The sequence below is a fragment of the Tiliqua scincoides genome, chromosome 7 (genome assembly GCF_035046505.1).
Source record: "Tiliqua scincoides isolate rTilSci1 chromosome 7, rTilSci1.hap2, whole genome shotgun sequence".
Classification (NCBI taxonomy): domain Eukaryota; kingdom Metazoa; phylum Chordata; class Lepidosauria; order Squamata; family Scincidae; genus Tiliqua; species Tiliqua scincoides.
This window is the reverse complement of record NC_089827.1, coordinates 3,797,060-3,816,761: the sequence shown is the minus strand read 5'-3', so window position 1 is coordinate 3,816,761 and position 19,702 is coordinate 3,797,060. Positions and strand designations below refer to the sequence as shown.

Here is a 19,702-nt window from a genome sequence, read left to right as displayed (position 1 = left end):
GCATCACAGTCCAAGGTCAAAGTCCAGGTAGGTCAGGTTAGATCTCCTCTGGGTCAGGGTAGCCTTTGGTCCTTCTGAAGCTGCCTTTTATCCTTGGCTGTCTCATAATCCAAAATGCAGCTCAGCTGTGAACTACCTTGTTGTCCAAATTAGGCTCAGCTGAGCCATCTCTTCAGTCCATGTCCATTCAAAGTCCCATCAAGGTCAAATGAAGCTCAGGTGTCCATCAGAGTCCCATTGGCCTTGATTGATTACGGCTGTGGAGCCAGCCCTGCCCTTCCCAGAGCTGTCAACCAGCTGTCAAAACAGGGAATCGCTGTCAACACCACATCATCCACCTGATGATCTTCTGATCTTCCATTACACTGCCCGGTGCAAAAAAAATTCTGTCGCCCCCCTCCTGGCAATGACATCAAATTTAATTCATTCCATTGGGTCTTTTTAGTTGTTAAAGTGAGTGAGAAATGTTAGCTAATATTTTAAAATAGCAAACACTTGTTGAAAGTACTTATTGCACTTTTACAGTGCAATCTATTCGTGTCTGCTCAAAAGTAAGTCCCATTGTGTTCAATGGGGCTTACTCCCTAGTAAGTGAAGTAAGGTAGGATTGCAGCCTTACGCAGTTTGAGATGTGCAGGAGGGGACTGGAGACAATCATCAGAGCCAGCAGCTGACCTTGAGGAAGTGGAGTTGAGGAATTATGTGAATCAATGATGAGGCCAAACCACCTGCTGCAACTTGCCTCCCAGGTTGCTGTGCCTTGCTTGCTACCCTCTTCAGGTTCCTGCACATGCGCAGATAACCTCTCACAGTCAGCCAACTCAGAGCCCAATCCTCTGCATGTCTACTTGGAAGCAAACCCAGTCTAGTCAATGAGGCTTACTCCCAGGAAAGCGGGGAGAGGATTGCAGCCTTGGAGCCCAATTCTCTGCCTGTCTACTTGGAAGCAAGCCCAGTCTAGTCAATGAGGCTTACTCCCAGGAAAGCGGGGAGAGGATTGCAGCCTTGGAGCCCAATTCTCTGCCTGTCTTTTGGAAGCAAGCCCAGTCTAGTCAATGAGGCTTACTCCCAGGAAAGCGGGGAGAGGATTGCAGCCTTGGAGCCCAATTCTCTGCCTGTCTGCTTGGAAGCAAGCCCAGTCTAGTCAATGAGGCTTACTCCCAGGAAAGTGGGGAGAGGATTGCAGCCTTGGAGCCCAATTCTCTGCCTGTCTGCTTGGAAGCAAGCCCAGTCTAGTCAATGAGGCTTACTCCCAGGAAAGTGGGGAGAGGATTGCAGCCTTGGAGCCCAATTCTCTGCCTGTCTGCTTGGAAGCAAGCCCAGTCTAGTCAATGAGGCTTACTCCCAGGAAAGTGGGGAGAGGATTGCAGCCTTGGAGCCCAATTCTCTGCCTGTCTACTTGGAAGCAAGCCCATTATAGTCAATAGGGCTTACTCCCGGGATAGTGTCGATAGGGTTGCAGCCTCAGAGCCCAATCTCCTGCATGTCTACTCAGGAGCAAGCCCTACTGGCTTAGATTGCGGAGGCAATTGGGCCGCTGCAGCCTTGCCAGGAGAAGAGAGGAGGATAAGGAGGCAGGCAAGTAGAGAGAGGACTGTGACGAGGAGAGTAGGAGGTGCAGGGTGGTGAGCAGCTGGTCCCGCTGCACAAGGGGAACCCCCGCCTCGGACTGGGCTCCACAAGGGTCTCTGGGGGCTACGCCTGTCTATCAGGGGCTCTATCTCTCTCTCTCTCACTAGCACACACACACACCCAGTGTCCTGACCAGCATCCAACTGCCCCCCCACCAACACACTTCTTCCTCCCTCTCTAAACACAAACAAGCACTGATGCGCTCTGCTCTGCTCCGCTCCCCAGGCTCCTCTCTTGCCATTTAAGCCAAATAGGGCTTCAGGGGGCAGCATGTTGAGCAGGACAGGTGGAGGAAATCACGGAGGGAATGCGGGCTGGCAGGTGCATGAAAGGAAGACTCCGAGGAGGTCTGTGCCCGCCACCAGCATCTCAGCTGCAGGAGGGAGAGAGGGCCAGCTCCTCCTGCCTGCCGTGACCTGTGGTTCTTGAGCTCTGCCAGAAGCCACGAGCTAGACTACCTTCCATCTCGGCTGCAGGGAGGGGCAACATGCAGTTTCGCCCCTCTCCGTGCCTGTTGCCCCTCCTCCCTCCGGAGTGCCTGGCACTGGCAGGGCTGCTGGTAGCAGCTCAATTGTTGCGCACAGGTGCTGTTGCCTGCAAGTTGTTGCCCCCTCAGCCACTCTGTAGCCCCCACCCACCCTGTAGCCCGGTGCACCTGCTACCCCCTGCACCCCCTAGCTACGCTACTGGGCGACAGTGCTCTCCCTCCCCAAGCAGCAGCTTGTTTAACCCTTGATGCACATAGCCTAATCTGCCCTGTCAGTTTCCCAACCCAAAATTGGGGCATGACTAACTGGTGAGTCCCAGATCAGCAGTTTAAGAACCGCTACATTAGCAGATTTAACATTTCAAGGAACTTAAAAAGTGCAACACAGTAGGTAACAAAGATAACCTAAACTTTAGTGTTCCCAGAAGCCTTCCGTGCTTGCAGATAATGTATGGAAGCACTTTCCAGGTGACTCTTCTACCTGCTGTGGTGAGTTTCAACATCGGCACCAACTGCCTTCAAGGAAAAATAGTGCTGGCCTGGAAGCTCTGCTTTGCCAGCGGATGAATCTCATGGAGTGCAGCACTCCAGGCAGAGGCTGTACTGAATTGGACACCCCATGATGCCATTTTAGTATTTACCTCAGAAAAGGGAATTACATTTCTGCCAAGAAGTTCTCTAGGCAGTGTACACAGATTGCCTGTAAGACAGATATAAAACGCCAACTATTAAAACAGTTGAAAAAATAGCAACAGTTTACTTAAAACAAAGCCAGACAGAGGACAGAACATGAAGCAGAGCTTCAGCGGCTGATTCTCCCAGGAAAGATGTGCTCCTTCAGGTGCACAAGACCCATCAGCACATTAGAATGGACCTGGAAACAGATAGACCACCACGCAGGCATACAAAACTGGGTACACACGCACCTTTTGGTTTATACCTGTCAGTGACCAGGGTGCTGTTCTCTGCATTCGTGGATGTGCCTGGAGACCTACAGTGGAAGTGTCTGGTAAGCTATAGGTTACCAGTTCTGGTACCACAACGTCACCTATATCCTAGAGTAGATTGAAGGCAGGAGTACGAGAAATAATGTGTAGAGGAGTAGACCTAAAAGCCCGATCCTATGCTTATCTACTCAGAAGTAAGTCCCATTATAGTCAATGGGAGTGTACTCCCCAGTAAGTGTGGATAAGACTGCAACCCAAGTCTTCCTTTTTAATTTTACTCTTTATTATAATAAAAGTTAAAAAAAGGAAAAAACACACATTAAGATGCCAGTTCTTCCATGTTTCAAGCACAGGGTTGACAAAGTGTACCACAGAAGCAAATAATTTGTAATTCCAAAGATCAACAGCCACCACAGGTCTGTGTTCTGTACAGCACATAGCACACTGTTGACACTAAATCGATGCTAAATAATAGTAGTGCTAGCCCCTGTGGCAACTTTGTTTGAAGAACCTAGAAAATGCATATGCCCCCAAAGTGCCAAATGAAATTTGTCAAGTGGTGAAGATATCCAACTCCTTAAAGTCAGTCCCAGCGTGTCTCAAAATGAAGTATCCAGTATGAATAGCATGGAGGGGGGGAAATTACTGGTTTGTCTTTCCCAAGGCCTTCTGCATATCAGTGTCAGAACCGGGTCTATGACCTAGGAGCCATTCAGTTCCATTTAATGTTTACATTACTGGGCAGAAGGTAGCTTACTTTAATACCCTCATCCTTGATTCAATCTGTTATTTCAATTGTTCCGTTTCTGAGATCTTACATTTTCTTATGTTTCCTTTAGTAAGTCCAATTCAAAATGACAGAATAATTCAATTTTGCTTTTTGCCAGGCAAATAAATTGTCTGCCCTTTTCCTCCGCTCCTAGGGCCTCTGTGACTAGAAGGACTTTTGGACACAGTGGCATTGCTGTGCACACGTGGTATGCTTGTCCTGCCTTGATAAAGTCCATCTGGGCTATGGCCATTAGCCAGCACCAATTCTACTTGGACAGAAAACAAAGCAAGGTGAGAACTGAACAGAGACGAATTCAATAAACTGATAGCTCAGGATGAAAGAATATCTCTCAAATCTCCAGGTAAGAAGAGACATTATTACGAGGGTGACCTTGTCCCAGTTGTTGCTATCATAGACCAAAAACTGCAGGCTACATCTTTAAAGGTTGGAGGCAAACAAGGGCCCAATCCTATCCACTTTTCCAGTGCCAGTGCAACCATGCCAATGAGGCATGTGCTGGGAACATTTATTCCCTTACCCCGGGGCTCAAATTACTTGCAATTCTTTCACCTTTTGACAGCTTGTCTTAAGCAGGTGGTAGGATATAGTAATCTGGTAACAGAAGAAAAGTTTGTAAGACCAAGTTTTCTGTTCAGCAGTCACTCTGTTCAGCACAGATTTCTGCTTTTTTTCCAGTCCAAAATCCATGCAGCAAGAAGTCTGAGTGAGATTGCCATTGACCTGACTGAAACTGGAACTCTGAAGACCTCCAAACTGGCCAACATGGGAAGCAAAGGAAAGATCATCAGTGGCAGCAGTGGAAGCCTCCTGTCATCAGGTATGTTCTTTCTGTGATGGAAAGTTGAGTCTTCAGTGATCAGGATCGAGGGGGAGCATTTTTGGGGTGGCTGTATCTGAGCCAGGCCTTTTGGAGCTGTGCCATTGTTCACACTGAAAAAGTGCTGAAATACCTGCTGTATCTGGGGAGTGTCGATTGCAGCTGTGAGACTTGAGAGTAGCCAGATTCTGTAGTGTTGGGTTACAGTTTGTGTAATGGCAAAGGTGTGTTTTATCAAGGGATCACAGACTTCTTTTACTATAGCCCAGTGGTTAGAAACCTTTCTAGTTCTCAAACCCGTCTTTAACCCCACTCTGCAACGTGCTTGGCAAGAAACCAAAGGAATGATCTTTAGCTGGTGCAGGTTTCTTCCTCCTCAACCAGCTTCTCTGTTTGCCTTTTGTATGGATTGTCTGTATGGAAGCCGGAGCCTGTATCCTAGAGTCCTGTGTGGACACTGCTTCTTGTTGACATCTCCCCTCATCTACCAGAAGTACACAGTGAAAGAAAGGGAGGAAGATGAGAGCTATGGTAGCTTAGAAACACCCTGCAATTGGTGGCGTAGTTAGTGGAGGTGCAAAGCGCAACGTTTTGCAGTCACCTAAATATGCTGTGTCAGCGGCCCCTCCCCTTCGGAGTCATTCCAGACAGTGGGAGCAAAACTGAGGCATTTACCTCTCTGGATCTTCTCTGGCCTTCTCCTCTGTTTTGCTCCCACCACCCGGAAGGGCTCAGATGGGGGGGGGGCACTTGCATTGTGCGTTCAGGCTTCTGCAAAACTTAATGCTTTGCACCCCATCTAGCTACACCACTGCCAGCTATAGAAATGGATTGTGGTTATCTAACCAGGAGGTGATTTTACTTGTTAGGATTCTCTGTTGTTTTTGTATAACGTGTTTAAGAGTGAAATAATGTTCTGTGGCTTTGTGCCTGGATATGTTTTGCGTGTTTGTTTTCAAGGAGAGAAGATGATATTCCTCACTCAGTTTGGTGTTTCATTCTTCCAAAAACTCTAGAGAGTAGCTGGGAATCTTTTATTGGTGGGAAGAATTTGGGCACAGAAACTCTTCTTTTGTGACAGGACTAGGAAGTGAGCCTCTATCTCCCCCAAGTCTCCTAAGTATAAGAAACCCTTTTTTATTTGAGTTTGCAGTAAGACAGTGGTTCACAAACCTTTTCAACTGGGAGATCCCTTGACCTACTGGGCCATTAGGGCTACGATCCTACACATTGTATAGGGCAGCAGGTTTTTCACGAGGATTCCGTGGCACCCCTGGCTGGTTTCTGTGGCTCCCTGGCTGGTTTCTGTGGCTCCCTGTGAGCCACAGCTCACAGTTTGGGAACCACTGCAGTAAGAGGATTATCCTCCTCGGATTCTAACTGGGTCTTGCTTGCTGGATTCCTCTTTACAACTAAGGGCCCAATCCTATCCAGCTTTCCAGCCATGCAACAGGGTGTGCACTGCATCCTGCAGTGGGAAGAAGTCATGGAGACCTCTTCAAGGTAAGGGAGCATTTGTTCTCTTACTTGGGGTCTGCAGTGCAACTGCATCAGCGCTGAAAGTGGATAGGATGGGGCCCTAAGGATCCTAGCTTCCTTCTGATGCTCCTGGGCCTACTTCATTGCTCCAACTTCATGATCTCCAGCTGCCTGTTTGTCTTTGCTCAGCCTGTTTTCCAATGGCTCTCCTGATAGGCAGCTTGATCCAAGTCCTGGATGCCTGTTCCATGAATGGCCCTCTGCCAGTGATGCCTCATTTGAGTAGCACATGTTAATGTATTGGGGAATACTTGCCAAAAGTGCCGAGGCAGAAGGGGCCAGAGATGTTGTTAGCTTCCAGCTGCAGCAGTCAGCCCTCACCCTGTCTGACTTCTCAAAGCAACAGGAACTGCTCCACGGATGTTTTTTTGCCTCCTTCTATCTATGTGCGTAATATTATAAACCTCAGATTTCAGTATTGGGTTATCTTAGGCTTTTCTTCACCTACTCAGGATAGCTCCTGTTAACAATAAGCTCCCGTTAATAATAGCTCCGACAAATAACTACAGCAGTACCCTGGACTTTCCTCTGGTTAGGGACCAGAGCATGGATGAAAGTGAAAAATGAATGAATGAATGTCCAAGCAAAGACAGTGAACTTGCAAATTTGTTTCAGTCAGCGAAAAACATAAATGACTGACTATATAACACATGCAGATGCTTGCAAAACCTAAATAAACAGAAATAGAAGAGAAAAATAAACTTAAGAACATCAGCGGATGTCATGGAAGGTTGGATGAAACCAGTCGAAAGAGGAAATGAAATTTAAAATGTGGTTATAATTGAAAATGGCTGAAAGAGCAAAGTGATGGAAGTCAAGGGTTTGCCATAAAAGAAAATAGACACAGTTAACTTCCTTTTGAATGCATGCATCCAGTAAGGAAGAGTTTGCGGATGGAGGTTTGTGCTTGTCCAACTAGGGCACATGTTCATCCAGCACCACTTTTGAATCTGCTTTGTACTGAACGGGTGCATCATTTTTATGCCAATGGAGAGGGGCATCCCGTGCTACTACACTTATTGACTAAGATTACTTAGCCATAACTAGGGATGGATCCAGTTCCTATAGACTTGTCTCTGGCGTATTAAATGCCTCTCTGAAGTCCTGTCGTTGAGATGCTGAAAGTTGGATCTCAGATGGCCCACTAGGGAGTCACTCACTGAGTCCACTGAACTGGTCTCATGCCTGTAAAGTAACTGGAAGGTCAGCCAACAAAACTCTGCCACTCTACGAGTGTGCTTTGAACTCTGCTTGCCTCCATTTTGCTCGGCTCCGAGGGGGAGGAGCCACTTGGATGTTGCACTGAGGCTCCCTGCAAAACTTAGTGCTTTGCACCCCCTCTAGCTATGCCACTGCATTATAACTAGCAGTGCTCAAGTCAAGAATAATCTGCTCTGTCCAAAAAAGATTGAAGTTGCAATACGAAGGTTCAGATCGCAAAATCAATATATAACAAGCTGTCAGAACTTAAAAGTCTGTATGGCTCCACTTGCCGCTTTTATCAGTTGAAGCCATCTCAGTTGCTTTCAAGAAACCTGGGAATCCCTCTAGCAGGGGCCGGAGCAGGGACCCAAAGCAAAGACTCCCTGGAAGGCTCTGTTTCTAATTCTGCCTTTGCTTCTATCTTTTTGGTCCTGCCCACGACGTGGCAATCATTGCATTTCTGCAGAGAATTCTGTGGGGTGTAATTCTTTGCGATTCTCCAATGAAAGGCCTTCCACAAGTGCAAAGTATTATTATATCCCAGGGGGGTCTCGTCTGCATAAAACCAAGTGTGGAAGACATTACGCAGCCTTGTGGGGAAAAAAAATCTGCAATAATAGGACCATGCCGTGTGCGACTGCAGTCTGCTTATGATTAACAGAGGGAAATGTACCCATGGAGAACACACAGACTCTCCCACAGAATGTGCATTAACCCTCAGTGATCAGCAAAGCCTCTTTGTGTTACGTTAAAACCCATTTTTCCTTTCCTTTTGCTAAGTTTTGCAGAGGGTTAAACGACTTAAATAGAGGCACTGAATCCCCATGGCTGTTTCTCTGGGAGTTCCCTTCCTTGCATGTGAACAGAGATGTCTTTCTCTGTCTGGCGCCCCTCGGGGATCCCCCAAACAATCCCCTGTTTGTTCTTGCAGAAATAGCAGTGGCTGCAATTAAGAGCTTCTAGTTTGGTCTGAGGCTGCTTGGTGATTTTTTTCCCCCTTTTGTTTATTTGCTTAACTTCCCCTCACCCCCAACTGCTTAAATAAGATAAGCAAAGCCCAGGAAATGCTTAGTGTGTCCTTCAGGAATTCCTGTGCTTGCGAACAACATTCCTGCATTTGTAAAAGTGTGTAAATATCAGTAAAGCCTTTGCTGTAAAATATAGGAGACTCGCACAGTAGCATAGCTAGAGGGGGGCAAAACAGTACGTACTGCAGACGCCGCAATGCAGTGTATAAGTGGCCTCCCACTCACCATCAGTGCCATTCTGGGCAGCAACACACAGACGCTCGCCAAACTAAGCGGCGTCTCCTGCGCATTGCTGCCCAGAATGGGTCCAATGGTGAGTGAGAGGGACTGCTTACACCTGGCCGTTGTGGCACCTGCGGTACTTACCATATTGCCCCCCTTCTAGTTACACTACTGGGCTCATGTTAAATCTCAGATTACATGATTGCTTCTGCAGAAGAGCAATTGTGCTGGAAATACGTCAGGAGCAAGCATGTTTATACAAGCATGTAATAGTTTTTTAAACTCTGTGTTCCTGGCCCCTTGGAGCTTGCCTCTGGTTTTCATTGGTTAACTGGCGCTGACCCCCTTCCTCCAGATGCAACCCCCACTGGCAAAAGTGCAAAAAGAGGAAACACATACTGGTGGGAAGCTCTTTCAGCCTCACTCCGAGCGCAGCTTAGCCACTTGACGGAGTGTGATTAGTCACATCTCTCCACTCTCTCCATTCAGCCTCCTGACCAGTACTGGAGACATTCTTTGGACGTGTGCTAATGAGCATTGCATGTTTATTGTTGGGGCTGGCAAGTCTCTCTTGCTGACCCAGATTCTGCTAAGGATGGCATCTCAGATCAGCCACACTGATTTGGGGGTTTGTCTAGTTATTTGTTCTGCTTGCATGGATTATCAGAATACTGTGTTGGTTGCCTTTTCCACAGGTTTTCTGTGAACATCCCTGCAATTCCTTTCGGTGTGCTCTAGGCCAAGGGTGCTCACACTTTTTTGGCTCGAGAGCTACTTTGAAACCCAGCAAGGCCCGGAGATCTACCAGGGGGGGAAGGAAGCGTCTGACAGACACCCCCTTTAATGTATGGAGCCCCTGCTGGAGTCTAGTCAGTTTCGTCAGTTTTGTTGCTGCATGCCTGAAGAGCGGCTAAAGTGTCAGTTTCAGTGTCAGTTTAGCTAAATATGTCAGTTTCGTCTAGTCACTAGACGAAACTGACATATTAACAGTTTGGAGAGACAGAGCTCCACGATCTACTCATTTTGCCTCGCGATCTACCGGTAGATCGCGATCCACCTATTGCGCACCCCTGCTCTAGGCATTCAGACAGAGCTCTTCCTCAACATGAAGGGGTGAACCTCATTTTCCCCTCACCACAGCTGTAGACGCGAACTTCCTTTTGCTCTCTGCTGGAAGCAGTTCACTTGATGAAGTGCAAATTGCCCAGTCACCAAGGCAGCAGACTAGCATAAGGCAACTAGCGAGGAACAGTCACTCACCGGATACATGTGTGTGTATCCTGTGCTGAGCCCTTCCAGATGGGCGCCAGACTGTTATCTTGGCCGCTTGCTGTGGAGGATATCCTCTGTGTTTGTCAGAGCTGAGAGGCAGTAGCTGTCTGTGGCCGCTTTCTGATGTTTGCTGACATCCTGAGGCGGTGAGTCACACCTGCCTTCTGGCACGAGGGAACCTTCGCTCCTCTGGGCACTTCAGAGTATGTTTCAGTTGGCCAGATTTTGGCTCAGAGGCTGACACAGGCAGCCAGGCAACTGCACACATTAATTGTTTATGGCTTTGGGACATGTAGGAAATAAACAACTGCTTCAAAGAGGCCACACTGGACTTCACATCTGGACATTAGTGATGTCATGTGGCTGATGCTGCGATTCTTTCCTCCCCTTTCTGGGCGTCCATTCAATGTGCTTTTGGCTGGCTCCCTCTAACAGAATTCCACAGAGGCATGTCCAGCTTTCACCTGCTGTTTATGCCTCTTTCAGCTTTCTCTCGTTTACCCCACCCCTATTTCCTTCCTCCCAGAACTATTTTGCAGGTTTTTGTTTTTTTCCAACTGTAGTGAAAGCCTAGACTTGTTTTGGGGGGAGGGGGGACTGCATCACTGGCAACTTGGCTCTTTTTCTGGGAATCCCCCTTTACATGACTATTCTTTTCTCACTTCTCCTTCCTGCCTCTTTTCTTTGCAACAGCTAGGATAATCACAGTGTTTATTCTTCTATACTATAGGTAATGACCGAAGGTTATGTGTGTTAGAGCCAGTTCAAAAGAATAATTAGTCAGACTTTGCTGGGCTCTGTCAACAGAAACTGCAGGTGATGGTGGGCTGTTGCATAACTGAGTATTGTCCCACAAAAAAATTTCCCTGAACATAGAAAAGAAGTTACTAAGGAGAAAAGAAAAATACTAGACTGAATCTGACATGATAGTTTTCTATATGTGGGGTGTATTAAAAAAAACAAAACAAGGAAACAGGCAAATATTTATTTATTTGGAATATGTACACCCCCACCTACTTGCAACTCCTGATTTTTAGAGGTAGATGGAAGAGGCACTGGGAGGGAGTAGTTTACAAGCCTCCCCCCACTCTTCCAGCTGCCATTCTACGGCTGATTCTCTGGTTCAGAAGAGGTCTCGTAGAAAAGAACTTCAGCCTGGAAACAGACAGGGATATATGCAATCTCACCTGCAACCTGAAGTATGTAAGCCTTGATTTGGCTGTATAGAGAAAGATCGGAACACAGTTTCAGCCTGGAAGTTAGGCTGGTAGTGGTGGGATTTTCATGAATAGTGATCATCTTGCCAGGGTAGAGAACACCGTGTAACATAACAATTGTTTACGTCAAATTTGTAGGATTTATTATATAGTTCAGAGGCACTGAGTCCAATGGTAACCTTCTTTTTTTGGTATCATCTAAACTTTTTTAGTTATCTTAAATTTTAAGATAAGATCTAACCTATTGCCTAATGTATTATCATACACACCCTCTAATACAGCCATTTTCAACCACTGTGCCATGGCACACTGATGTGCCATGGGAGTTTGATCATTTGTTAAAAGCGCCACTGGGGGATGTAAGGCCCTCACCTGCAATGCGGTGTGCCTTGTCAGTTGTCAAAAAACCAATGGTGTGCCTTCACAATTTTAGTGGAAGTTAACTTCCACTGCTTCCTGTTAACTTTGATTTAGCTTTTCTCAAATGCTCAGGCTGTCAGGAGGCGACCTGCACATCACTCTAAGCCTGTATGCTTGTAGCAATCCGTAAAGCTAGATCATTTTTACCCCGGTAAGCATTTAAATAACATTAATGAGTGCATGGGGGGGGCATATCCCTTCCGATCCACTGATACCCACATGTATCTTGTGTTTCTTTGGGCGCAATCCTTGTTGGAGGAATTTCTTAAACCTGTTTCCTCCGTTAAGGGGGGGAGCAGAGTCGCTTCAGCAGCAGAACCCCCCTTTGCTGGGAATCAACCCCAGGGAGCCTCCCACACCCGGCTGACTGCTAGTCAAGAAAAACACAAACAATATTGGCTGGTTGAAGTTGCAAGAACAGATTCATTTACTCACGATTCAGTGGTAGTACGGTTACAGCATCTGATTTAGGAATCAGAGGTACACTGACTTAGATAACAAGGCCCTATAGCTGCCTCGTCCTGCATGCCATGTGGCCAAGATGGCGGCGCCAGCAGATCCCTGCTGCATGCCATCTTGTCTGCTCAGTTGTGGTGAGGAAGAGGTAAGAGGGAGAGAGGAGGGCGTGCTCAGGAGTTATATAGGGTCTGGATCACGCCCCTCTCACATAGGTCATCCAAGGTGGACAGGTATGCTTAACCCTTTTTAGGACAGTCTCCTGCCACCCCTTGAGAGCATACGGAGTTGCACCAATTCAAACAATCCTAACCCCTTACGTCACTGCTTTCCAGCACTGGCATAGCGGTACCAATAAGGCAAGTGCTGCATACTGCAGTTGGGTGTCACTCACGGAGGCCTCCTCAAAGTAAGGGAATATTTGTTACCTTACCTCGGAGCTTCATTGCCATTATGTCAGTGCTGGAAAACACTGACATAAGGGGTTAGGATTGCGCCCTTAGTTGTCCAGCCTCCTTATCTTAGCAGACCTATTAAGAACCTGTCATGAGCAAACACTACATGCAATGGAACACTTATAATTGTTGGCTTTGCTTTTTCTTATTTCCTTACTCACATGTAGTTGGCCTGTGGAACTCTTTGCCACAGGCTGTGGTGATGGCATTGGGCCTAGATGCCTTTAAAGGGGGATTGGACAAGTTTCTGGAGGAAAAATCCATCACGGGTTACAAGCCATGATGTGTATGTGCAACCTCCTGGTTTTAGAAATGGGCTATGTCAGAATGCCAGATGCAGGGTTGGGCACCAGGATGCAGGTTTCTTGTGCATCCTGGAGCATTTAGTGGGCATGTGCTCCCTGGAGCATTTGGTGGGCCACTGTGAGATACAGGAAGCTGAACTAGATGGGCCTTGGGCCTGATCCAGCGGGGCTCTTATGTTCTTAACACTTGTTCCTTTTACAGCAATTGCCTGGTGCCATGTCAAGAGTCCATATCCACTGGCTTCCATAGTACTGCAGGTGTACGTTCTGCCATCAGCCGACCTAATGATATCATTGTTTACTGACAGGTTCCCAAGAGTCAGACAGTTCTCAGTCTGCCAAGAAAGACATGCTGGCTGCCTTGAAATCCAGGCAAGAAGCTTTGGAAGAGACACTGCGCCAGCGCTTGGAAGAGCTAAAAAAGCTGTGTCTCCGAGAAGCGGTAAGCCAGAGATGTTCAAAACCCTTGGAAAACCTTTGTGGCTTTTCACATGCAACAAAGCAGAGGTTGTGTCAAAAGAGTTACATTGTGTGGGTACAGTGGTGTAACTGGAGGGGGCAGAGCACCCAGCCTGGAGGAAGGCTCAGCCGGGCGGGCAAGCGGCCCCTCCCTTTGGAGCCATTCCCAGCAGGGGGAGCAAAACGTACGGCTTGCCTGCCCCACTGAGCCTCCCCTCCAGGCTGGGCGCTCCACCCCCTCCAGTTATGCCACTGTGTGGGTGTTCTCCCTTGCAGAGCTGAAGGCTAATCTCCACAGGCATCCACCATTCCACTGAAATCAGTGACAATTTTTGAATGCTTAGCATAGGGCAGGGGTGTCCAAACTTTTTGGCAGGAGGGCCACATCAGCTCTCTGACACTGTGTCGTGGGCAGGGAAAGAAAAGAATTAATTTACATTTAAAATTTGAATACGTTTACATAAATGAATATATTAGAGGTGGAACTTATATGAATGAATGAAGGTCTTGCAATGACTCAAGTCCTATTAAAGGCCTTGCACAAAGCAAGGCCAGCCTTTCCTTTGCTGCTGCTGCAGCATCACAGATGTGAAACAGCAAGCAGAGGAGGGAGCCTTTGTCCCATAGCTCACACAAGAGGTCAAACAGTTGACCGTCATGCTGAGAGCAGCTACTTTGGGCCAGTGCGGGCTCCAGCAAGTCTCCAGAGGGCCAGAGGCTCATTGGAGGCTGGGGGCTCCCCAAGGGCCACATTGGGAGTCCTTGAGGGCCGCAAGTGGCCCCAGGGCCGGGGTTTGGGCACCCCTGGCATAGGGGTTCCCAAACTGTGCATCCTGACACTCTCAGTGTTGCTAGTGGTCTGCCAGCTGGCAGCAGAATCTCAATGTGATGCTGTAAAGCACAGTAACAAGCTCGGTTTGGCTGGCCAAGCTCCCGTGCATGGTTTTCATGCTCTGGGAAAGGCTCTCTCTCCAGCCCTGAGCCTCTTACCGTTTTCTGCAGCATTGTGTCGAGGTCTCCCAACCCGGAAGTGACTGGCGATGACGTCATCGCCAGTCACTTCCAGGAACCACACAATGCATTTGGAGTGCGGATGGGCATCGCAGGCCCTGGAAGATTGGAATGCACTGGCTTAGCGGATCCTTAGAACTTTTGCCTTTTAGTTTTCAAGTCCTACAATGGGTTTCTAAAGATTGCAAAAAGAGAACTGAAATTTCAAATCTGAATTTGGGAATGTTCCTCTCCATAGGCTTGGCCTAAACTGGGCCAGTGCATGAAGCTGGGACCAAATCCCCCCCCCCCATTTTTGCAGGCATGTTAGCATATATTTTTCCATGTGCTGCTTCCTAATTACTTTAAAATAGCTATCCTTGTGGTTCAGATCAATTACAGTCATGGAACAGAAACCTCTGATTTTCTTTGAGCTTGTATGGTAATAATCAGTCCAAACCATACCAGTTGACATAACCAAGTAACCCATGAATACTGGGGTGAGGATGACCACTATGACAATCCCGTGCATGTCTACTCAGAAGTAAGTCCCAGGAAAGTGAGGGTAGGATTGCAGCCTTAAACCATAGCCTGAAGTTCTTTGTGCAGTGGTCTATTTACTGCTGTTTGAAAGAGAGCGTATCGGTTTCCCAATATGGTCTTCTAAATCACAGCTGCTCCATTAGGTCTTGCTTGGCTTTAAGATGGTGATGGTATGGTAGCCGATAGGTATGATTGCCAATATCTGTTCACTATCCAGGGGCATGCTTGACCAGGTACGTGACTATGTCCGCAATCCTAACCAATTTTCCAGCACTGACATAAGGACAATGCAGCTCCTAAGTAAGGGAACAAACCTTGCCTTGGCTTGAGGAGGCCTCCATGACTGCCCCCCAACTGCAGGATGCAGCACATGCCCCACTGGCACAGCTATGCCAGTGCTGGAAAGTTGGTTAGGATTGCGCCCTAAGTCAGGCACAGCATTGGGGCTGGGGCTGTAGCAGCTGAGTGGGTTCATATAGCCACTACTGGTAGTCACAATTGTTTGAGACTAATTAGTGTTTTTTGTCCTCTCTACTACTAGTGACATGGTCTGTTAACTCAGTTCTAACAAACTTCCTGATTCCTTTCAATATGCTAGGACTGTTAACTAAACATTGTTCCATTGCCTCTAGAAGAGAAGCAGAAAGGCAGGCTGCTGTTAGGAGAAGTTCTCTTTACATTACCTGCTGTTGTCTGTTTTAAATTACCTGCTGTTTTAAATTACCTGCTGGGGCTGATTTTACTGTTTTCAAATAAACCACTGTGAATCCATTTCAGTTTGTAGAATGGCCTCTCACATGCCTGGAGACCTCAAAAATAGCAGCAGCTCTGCATTCAACTTCTGCTTGGAAGTTTAATCCCTGAACACACAATTAAACGCCACTAGGTTATGGTAACAGGAGGAAAAAAATAATTTCTTAAGCAGCCACATGGAAAATTCAGTACCCAGGTGCTTATTCTACGACCTGTGTGAACTGTGAATTTGGACATAACTTGCAAAATTAATGTTAGCCTTGCATGATCTAGTCTGCAGTTTTTCTGTTTTATTTTTGTTTAGTTAGTTACAGAATGGGACAAGGAACTATGCAGAAGCCCCATTCCCAGTCCCTGGAGATCTCATTCAGCTCTGTGTATAAGTTTGTGCTTTTATCAAGCCATGAGAACCTTTTTTAAAATGTAAATGGAAGTTCTCAGGAAACTGAATTCTGGGTCCAAAGCCACTTCCTTGTGCTTTCTCTACATTCCCACCTGGACTCATGGCTTACACACAGCCCTGCCTATTAATTACTTTAAAAGGCATCATTTTATTTTTTGTGTTGTAAACTCTACCTAACCCCAATAGCGTCATGCAGCAGAAAACTGTTTTTCAAATAGGGCTGTAAAAGGAACACTCTGACCTACTGAACCTTGTTTGAGCATTTCTGTCTCACATGAGAAACAACTGTTGAGTTTGGTGGTTTGCCCGGGTGACCAGGGTGATGAGGTCGGGTCAGGCCCCCGCAGATCCATGCCTAAATGGTTTTGTTCAGATCATCTGCATAGCATGCAATAAGGTTCACTCATCATCCTCTAGTTTTATTCTAAATGTCTTTCTTCAGTCTCCCATAAATCACTGTTTGTTTATTTTCCTCTGAAAAGTGCTGGCGTGTAATGAGACTGGCAGACTTGGGAGAAGGAAATGAATTAAAAGCCTCCGTGTGGGCAAACTAAGCTGACCTCATAACAGTTTGCAACAGTAGCATCAAATTTCTGCAGACTTTGATTACTTATTAGTTCAGCTCAAATTACAGGAGCCAGCCTACTAAACACGCTTTTCATTCTGTGGGGTGACTGAAGTCCAGTTTGCTTGGAGTCTTAGTGGAAAGAAACCTGAGCTTCCAAAGCAATAATTAGCCAGTTAATTAATTCCAAACTTGAATTTGCTGATTTTTTTTTTTTAAGAAAAGAACAATTGATTCCATTTGAAAGGCATTCACTTACATTCACTCATGTTGTGTGTCTTTCTGCATGTGGGATATTTGTACAAATGTGATTTAATGACAACTAGAGATTCATAATTAACCTTTGTTAAACGTGTTTGAAATATCCATTAGAATGAGATATTTTTCTAATAATTACTCTTATTGATTTATTGTTTAATTATCAGCAGCACAATTGAACACTTGGGGGGGGAAGCCCTTAATTATCAATGTTAGAAAGATTTCAGTTTACACATTTTGTCTTTTTGTCAGATCAATTGTAAATATGATAGCAATTAGTAAGAGTGGTGTAGCTAGAGGGGGGTGCAAAGTACCCAAACCCCTGCTAATTGGGTAAGAGGCACTTTTTCAAGTGGGTGCTCCTTTTTTAGCAGGGGGAGAGTAACTGGCCCTCCTCACCCCAGCAGTGTCTGTTCTAGTGGCTGTCTGCTGGTATTCTTTTGCATCTTTTTAGATTGTGGGCCCTTTTGGGACAGGGAGCCATTTAGTTATTTGATTTTTCTCTGTAAACCGCTTTGTGAACTTTTAGCTGAAAAGCGGTATATAAATACTGTTAATAATAATAATAATAATAATAATAATAATAATACTGAGGTTTGCAGAGAGTCTCACCGCAGCGTACATGTGGCTCCTTTCCCTCCCCTTCAGAGCCATTCCAGGCAGGGGGAGCAAAACGGAGGCATATGCCAAACAGAGACATAGAGGAAACAAAAGAGGACCTCCATAGTGCAGGGAAGACAAGCTGGAGTGAACCCCTTGTGAGATTTACTTTACTCTTGACTTGAATATAAATTGCAGCTTTGCATTTTTCCTACCGTGCATTATACACTTATTAAAAGGCCCATCTAGTCCAGCTTCCTGTACCTCACAGTGGCCCACCAAATGTCTCAGGGAGCACACAAGCCAACAAGAGACCTGCATCCTGGTGCCATCCCTTGCATCTGGCATTGAGGTGGCCATTTTGGCACCACTGCATCACCAAGGAGGGAACAATAGGATTGGGCTCCCAGACCAGTAGGTTTTGAGGCTGGATCTCAAAGAAGATAGAGAGTTGGTACTATGTAGGAGTCCTGGACAGAAAACTTTTGTCCTTCTTCAGTGACTTGACCTATATAGGTCTGTAGAGCTGTATAGATTAGCAAAAAAAAAAAAAACCTGTTGATTTCCAGCTTCACATTCTATGTTGATCACATCAAATAACAAATGACAGTTTGAAAAACAGCCTGACAACCAGATCGACACAGATATACCCAGATTTGGATTGATTCTACCCAATACATTTCTCAACCAAGTAAACATAATACATTGGATTTCTGATAATGTTTATGGAATGATGTTGCTTATGTAGAGAAGATCTATTTGATGCGCACATATACCTAAACTCTGGTGTTTTCTGTATGTTTACAGGAGCTTACAGGAAAGTTGCCAAGAGAATATCCCCTTGACCCAGGGGAAGAACCCCCAATTGTGCGAAGAAGGATCGGTACTTCCTTTAAACTGGATGAACAGAAAATATTGCCTAAAGGAGAGGTGAGGGCGGCTTTCAAATCCAAACTTTCAGTTTCTCTTGCAGTTTTAAAACACCAAAATTCAGTTCTTACCAGCTGTGTCCAAACCATACAGGCCAAGTTGCCCTGAACATGCTGGATGTTTCTGGTTACTTGAAACACCCCTGCATTTTTGGGGGGAGGGGATTCTGGAATCTGGTGCCATGAGGGATTTGTCTGTGACACTGGGTAGACACTCTGTTCATACAGAAACCAACTCAAATGTCTGTGCATGTAGCAGGTGCCTCAGTCTGACAGTGTAATAATCAATGTAATCATAGTTAGAAGAGAGTTTCATCTTCGTTTAGTCCAAAGAGTGATTTGACTTGAAGGGCCACCTCACACACTACCATTTTTAAGTATACACATAAGATGCTCTAAGTGCACACATAAAACAGACCATCCTGGACTATCAGCAGATAAGCATTTGCATGGGTCTGGTCCACAGGACCTCCAAACGCAGCTGAAGATGTTCTCTTATTGCGTCTGGAGATGTTCTGAGGCCCAGAGAACCCATGTGTGGCCTCTGCAGGCCTCAGAAAGACATCCAGAGGTACCATAAAGGCACTTCTGGTTTTCATAAAAATCAGAAGTGCCTTTCTGGCACCTCCAGAGGCATTTCTGAGGCCCAGCCTCTGTGGGTGACTTAAATATGGAGGACAGATGCAGATTACCCACCTCAAAAGGACTTGCAGTCTTAAAAGATAAAGAAATTACAGTAAACGACAACTAGAAAGAATGTTATGCTGGAGTGAATAGGGACGTTGCTCTCTCCCAGCTATATATAAGAGGAGTAGCAAGTGCCTCTTGGCCAGCTACTCAGCCAACCCACACACCTTATTCACTAACAGCCAACGATATATTTCTTGTTGGACAGGAAGTTGAGCTGGAGCGCTTGGAAAGAGAATTTGCCATTCAGTCACAGATCACCGAAGCCGCTCGGCGCCTCGCCAGTGATCCCAACGTCAGTAAGAAACTGAAGAAACAAAGGAAGACCTCCTACCTTAATGCACTGAAGAAACTTCAGGAGATTGAAAATGCCATCAACGAGCACCGTATCAAATCTGGAAAGAAGCCAACGCAAAGAGCTTCCCTGATCATAGATGGTGAGCAGCACTGAAACCTTGTGATGACTCTGATTTCATTTAACCTGACAATGAGTTAGTGTGCAGCAGTTGAGATGGGTGGATTCCCAGGGGATCAATAGGAGGCCATGTTTTCTAAGGTACTGATGGAAAAATGACCTATGGGGAGGTACATACAAAATTTCCAGAAGTTTCTTGACCCAAACTTTGTATGAAACTTTGGGCTCAATCCTACCTAACTAGCAAAAAGTGCTTCATGATGGTGCGGGGGCAGGGCACAAATGCTGGCATAGCAGGGGATGGCCT

At 46.3% G+C, this 19,702-nt stretch overlaps 1 protein-coding gene across 1 annotated transcript in view; it reads left to right on the top strand.

Moving 5' to 3' along the window:
* FRMD4A (FERM domain containing 4A) overlaps window positions 1–19,702 on the top strand; it is a 370,337-nt gene that overhangs the window by 337,033 nt on the left and 13,602 nt on the right. Inside the window, exons 13-17 of the mRNA XM_066633493.1 lie at window positions 3,990–4,128; window positions 4,535–4,676; window positions 13,102–13,235; window positions 18,172–18,294; window positions 19,189–19,417. Coding sequence (XP_066489590.1) covers window positions 3,990–4,128; window positions 4,535–4,676; window positions 13,102–13,235; window positions 18,172–18,294; window positions 19,189–19,417 — 767 coding nt within the window. The remainder of the gene's footprint in view (window positions 1–3,989; window positions 4,129–4,534; window positions 4,677–13,101; window positions 13,236–18,171; window positions 18,295–19,188; window positions 19,418–19,702) is intronic.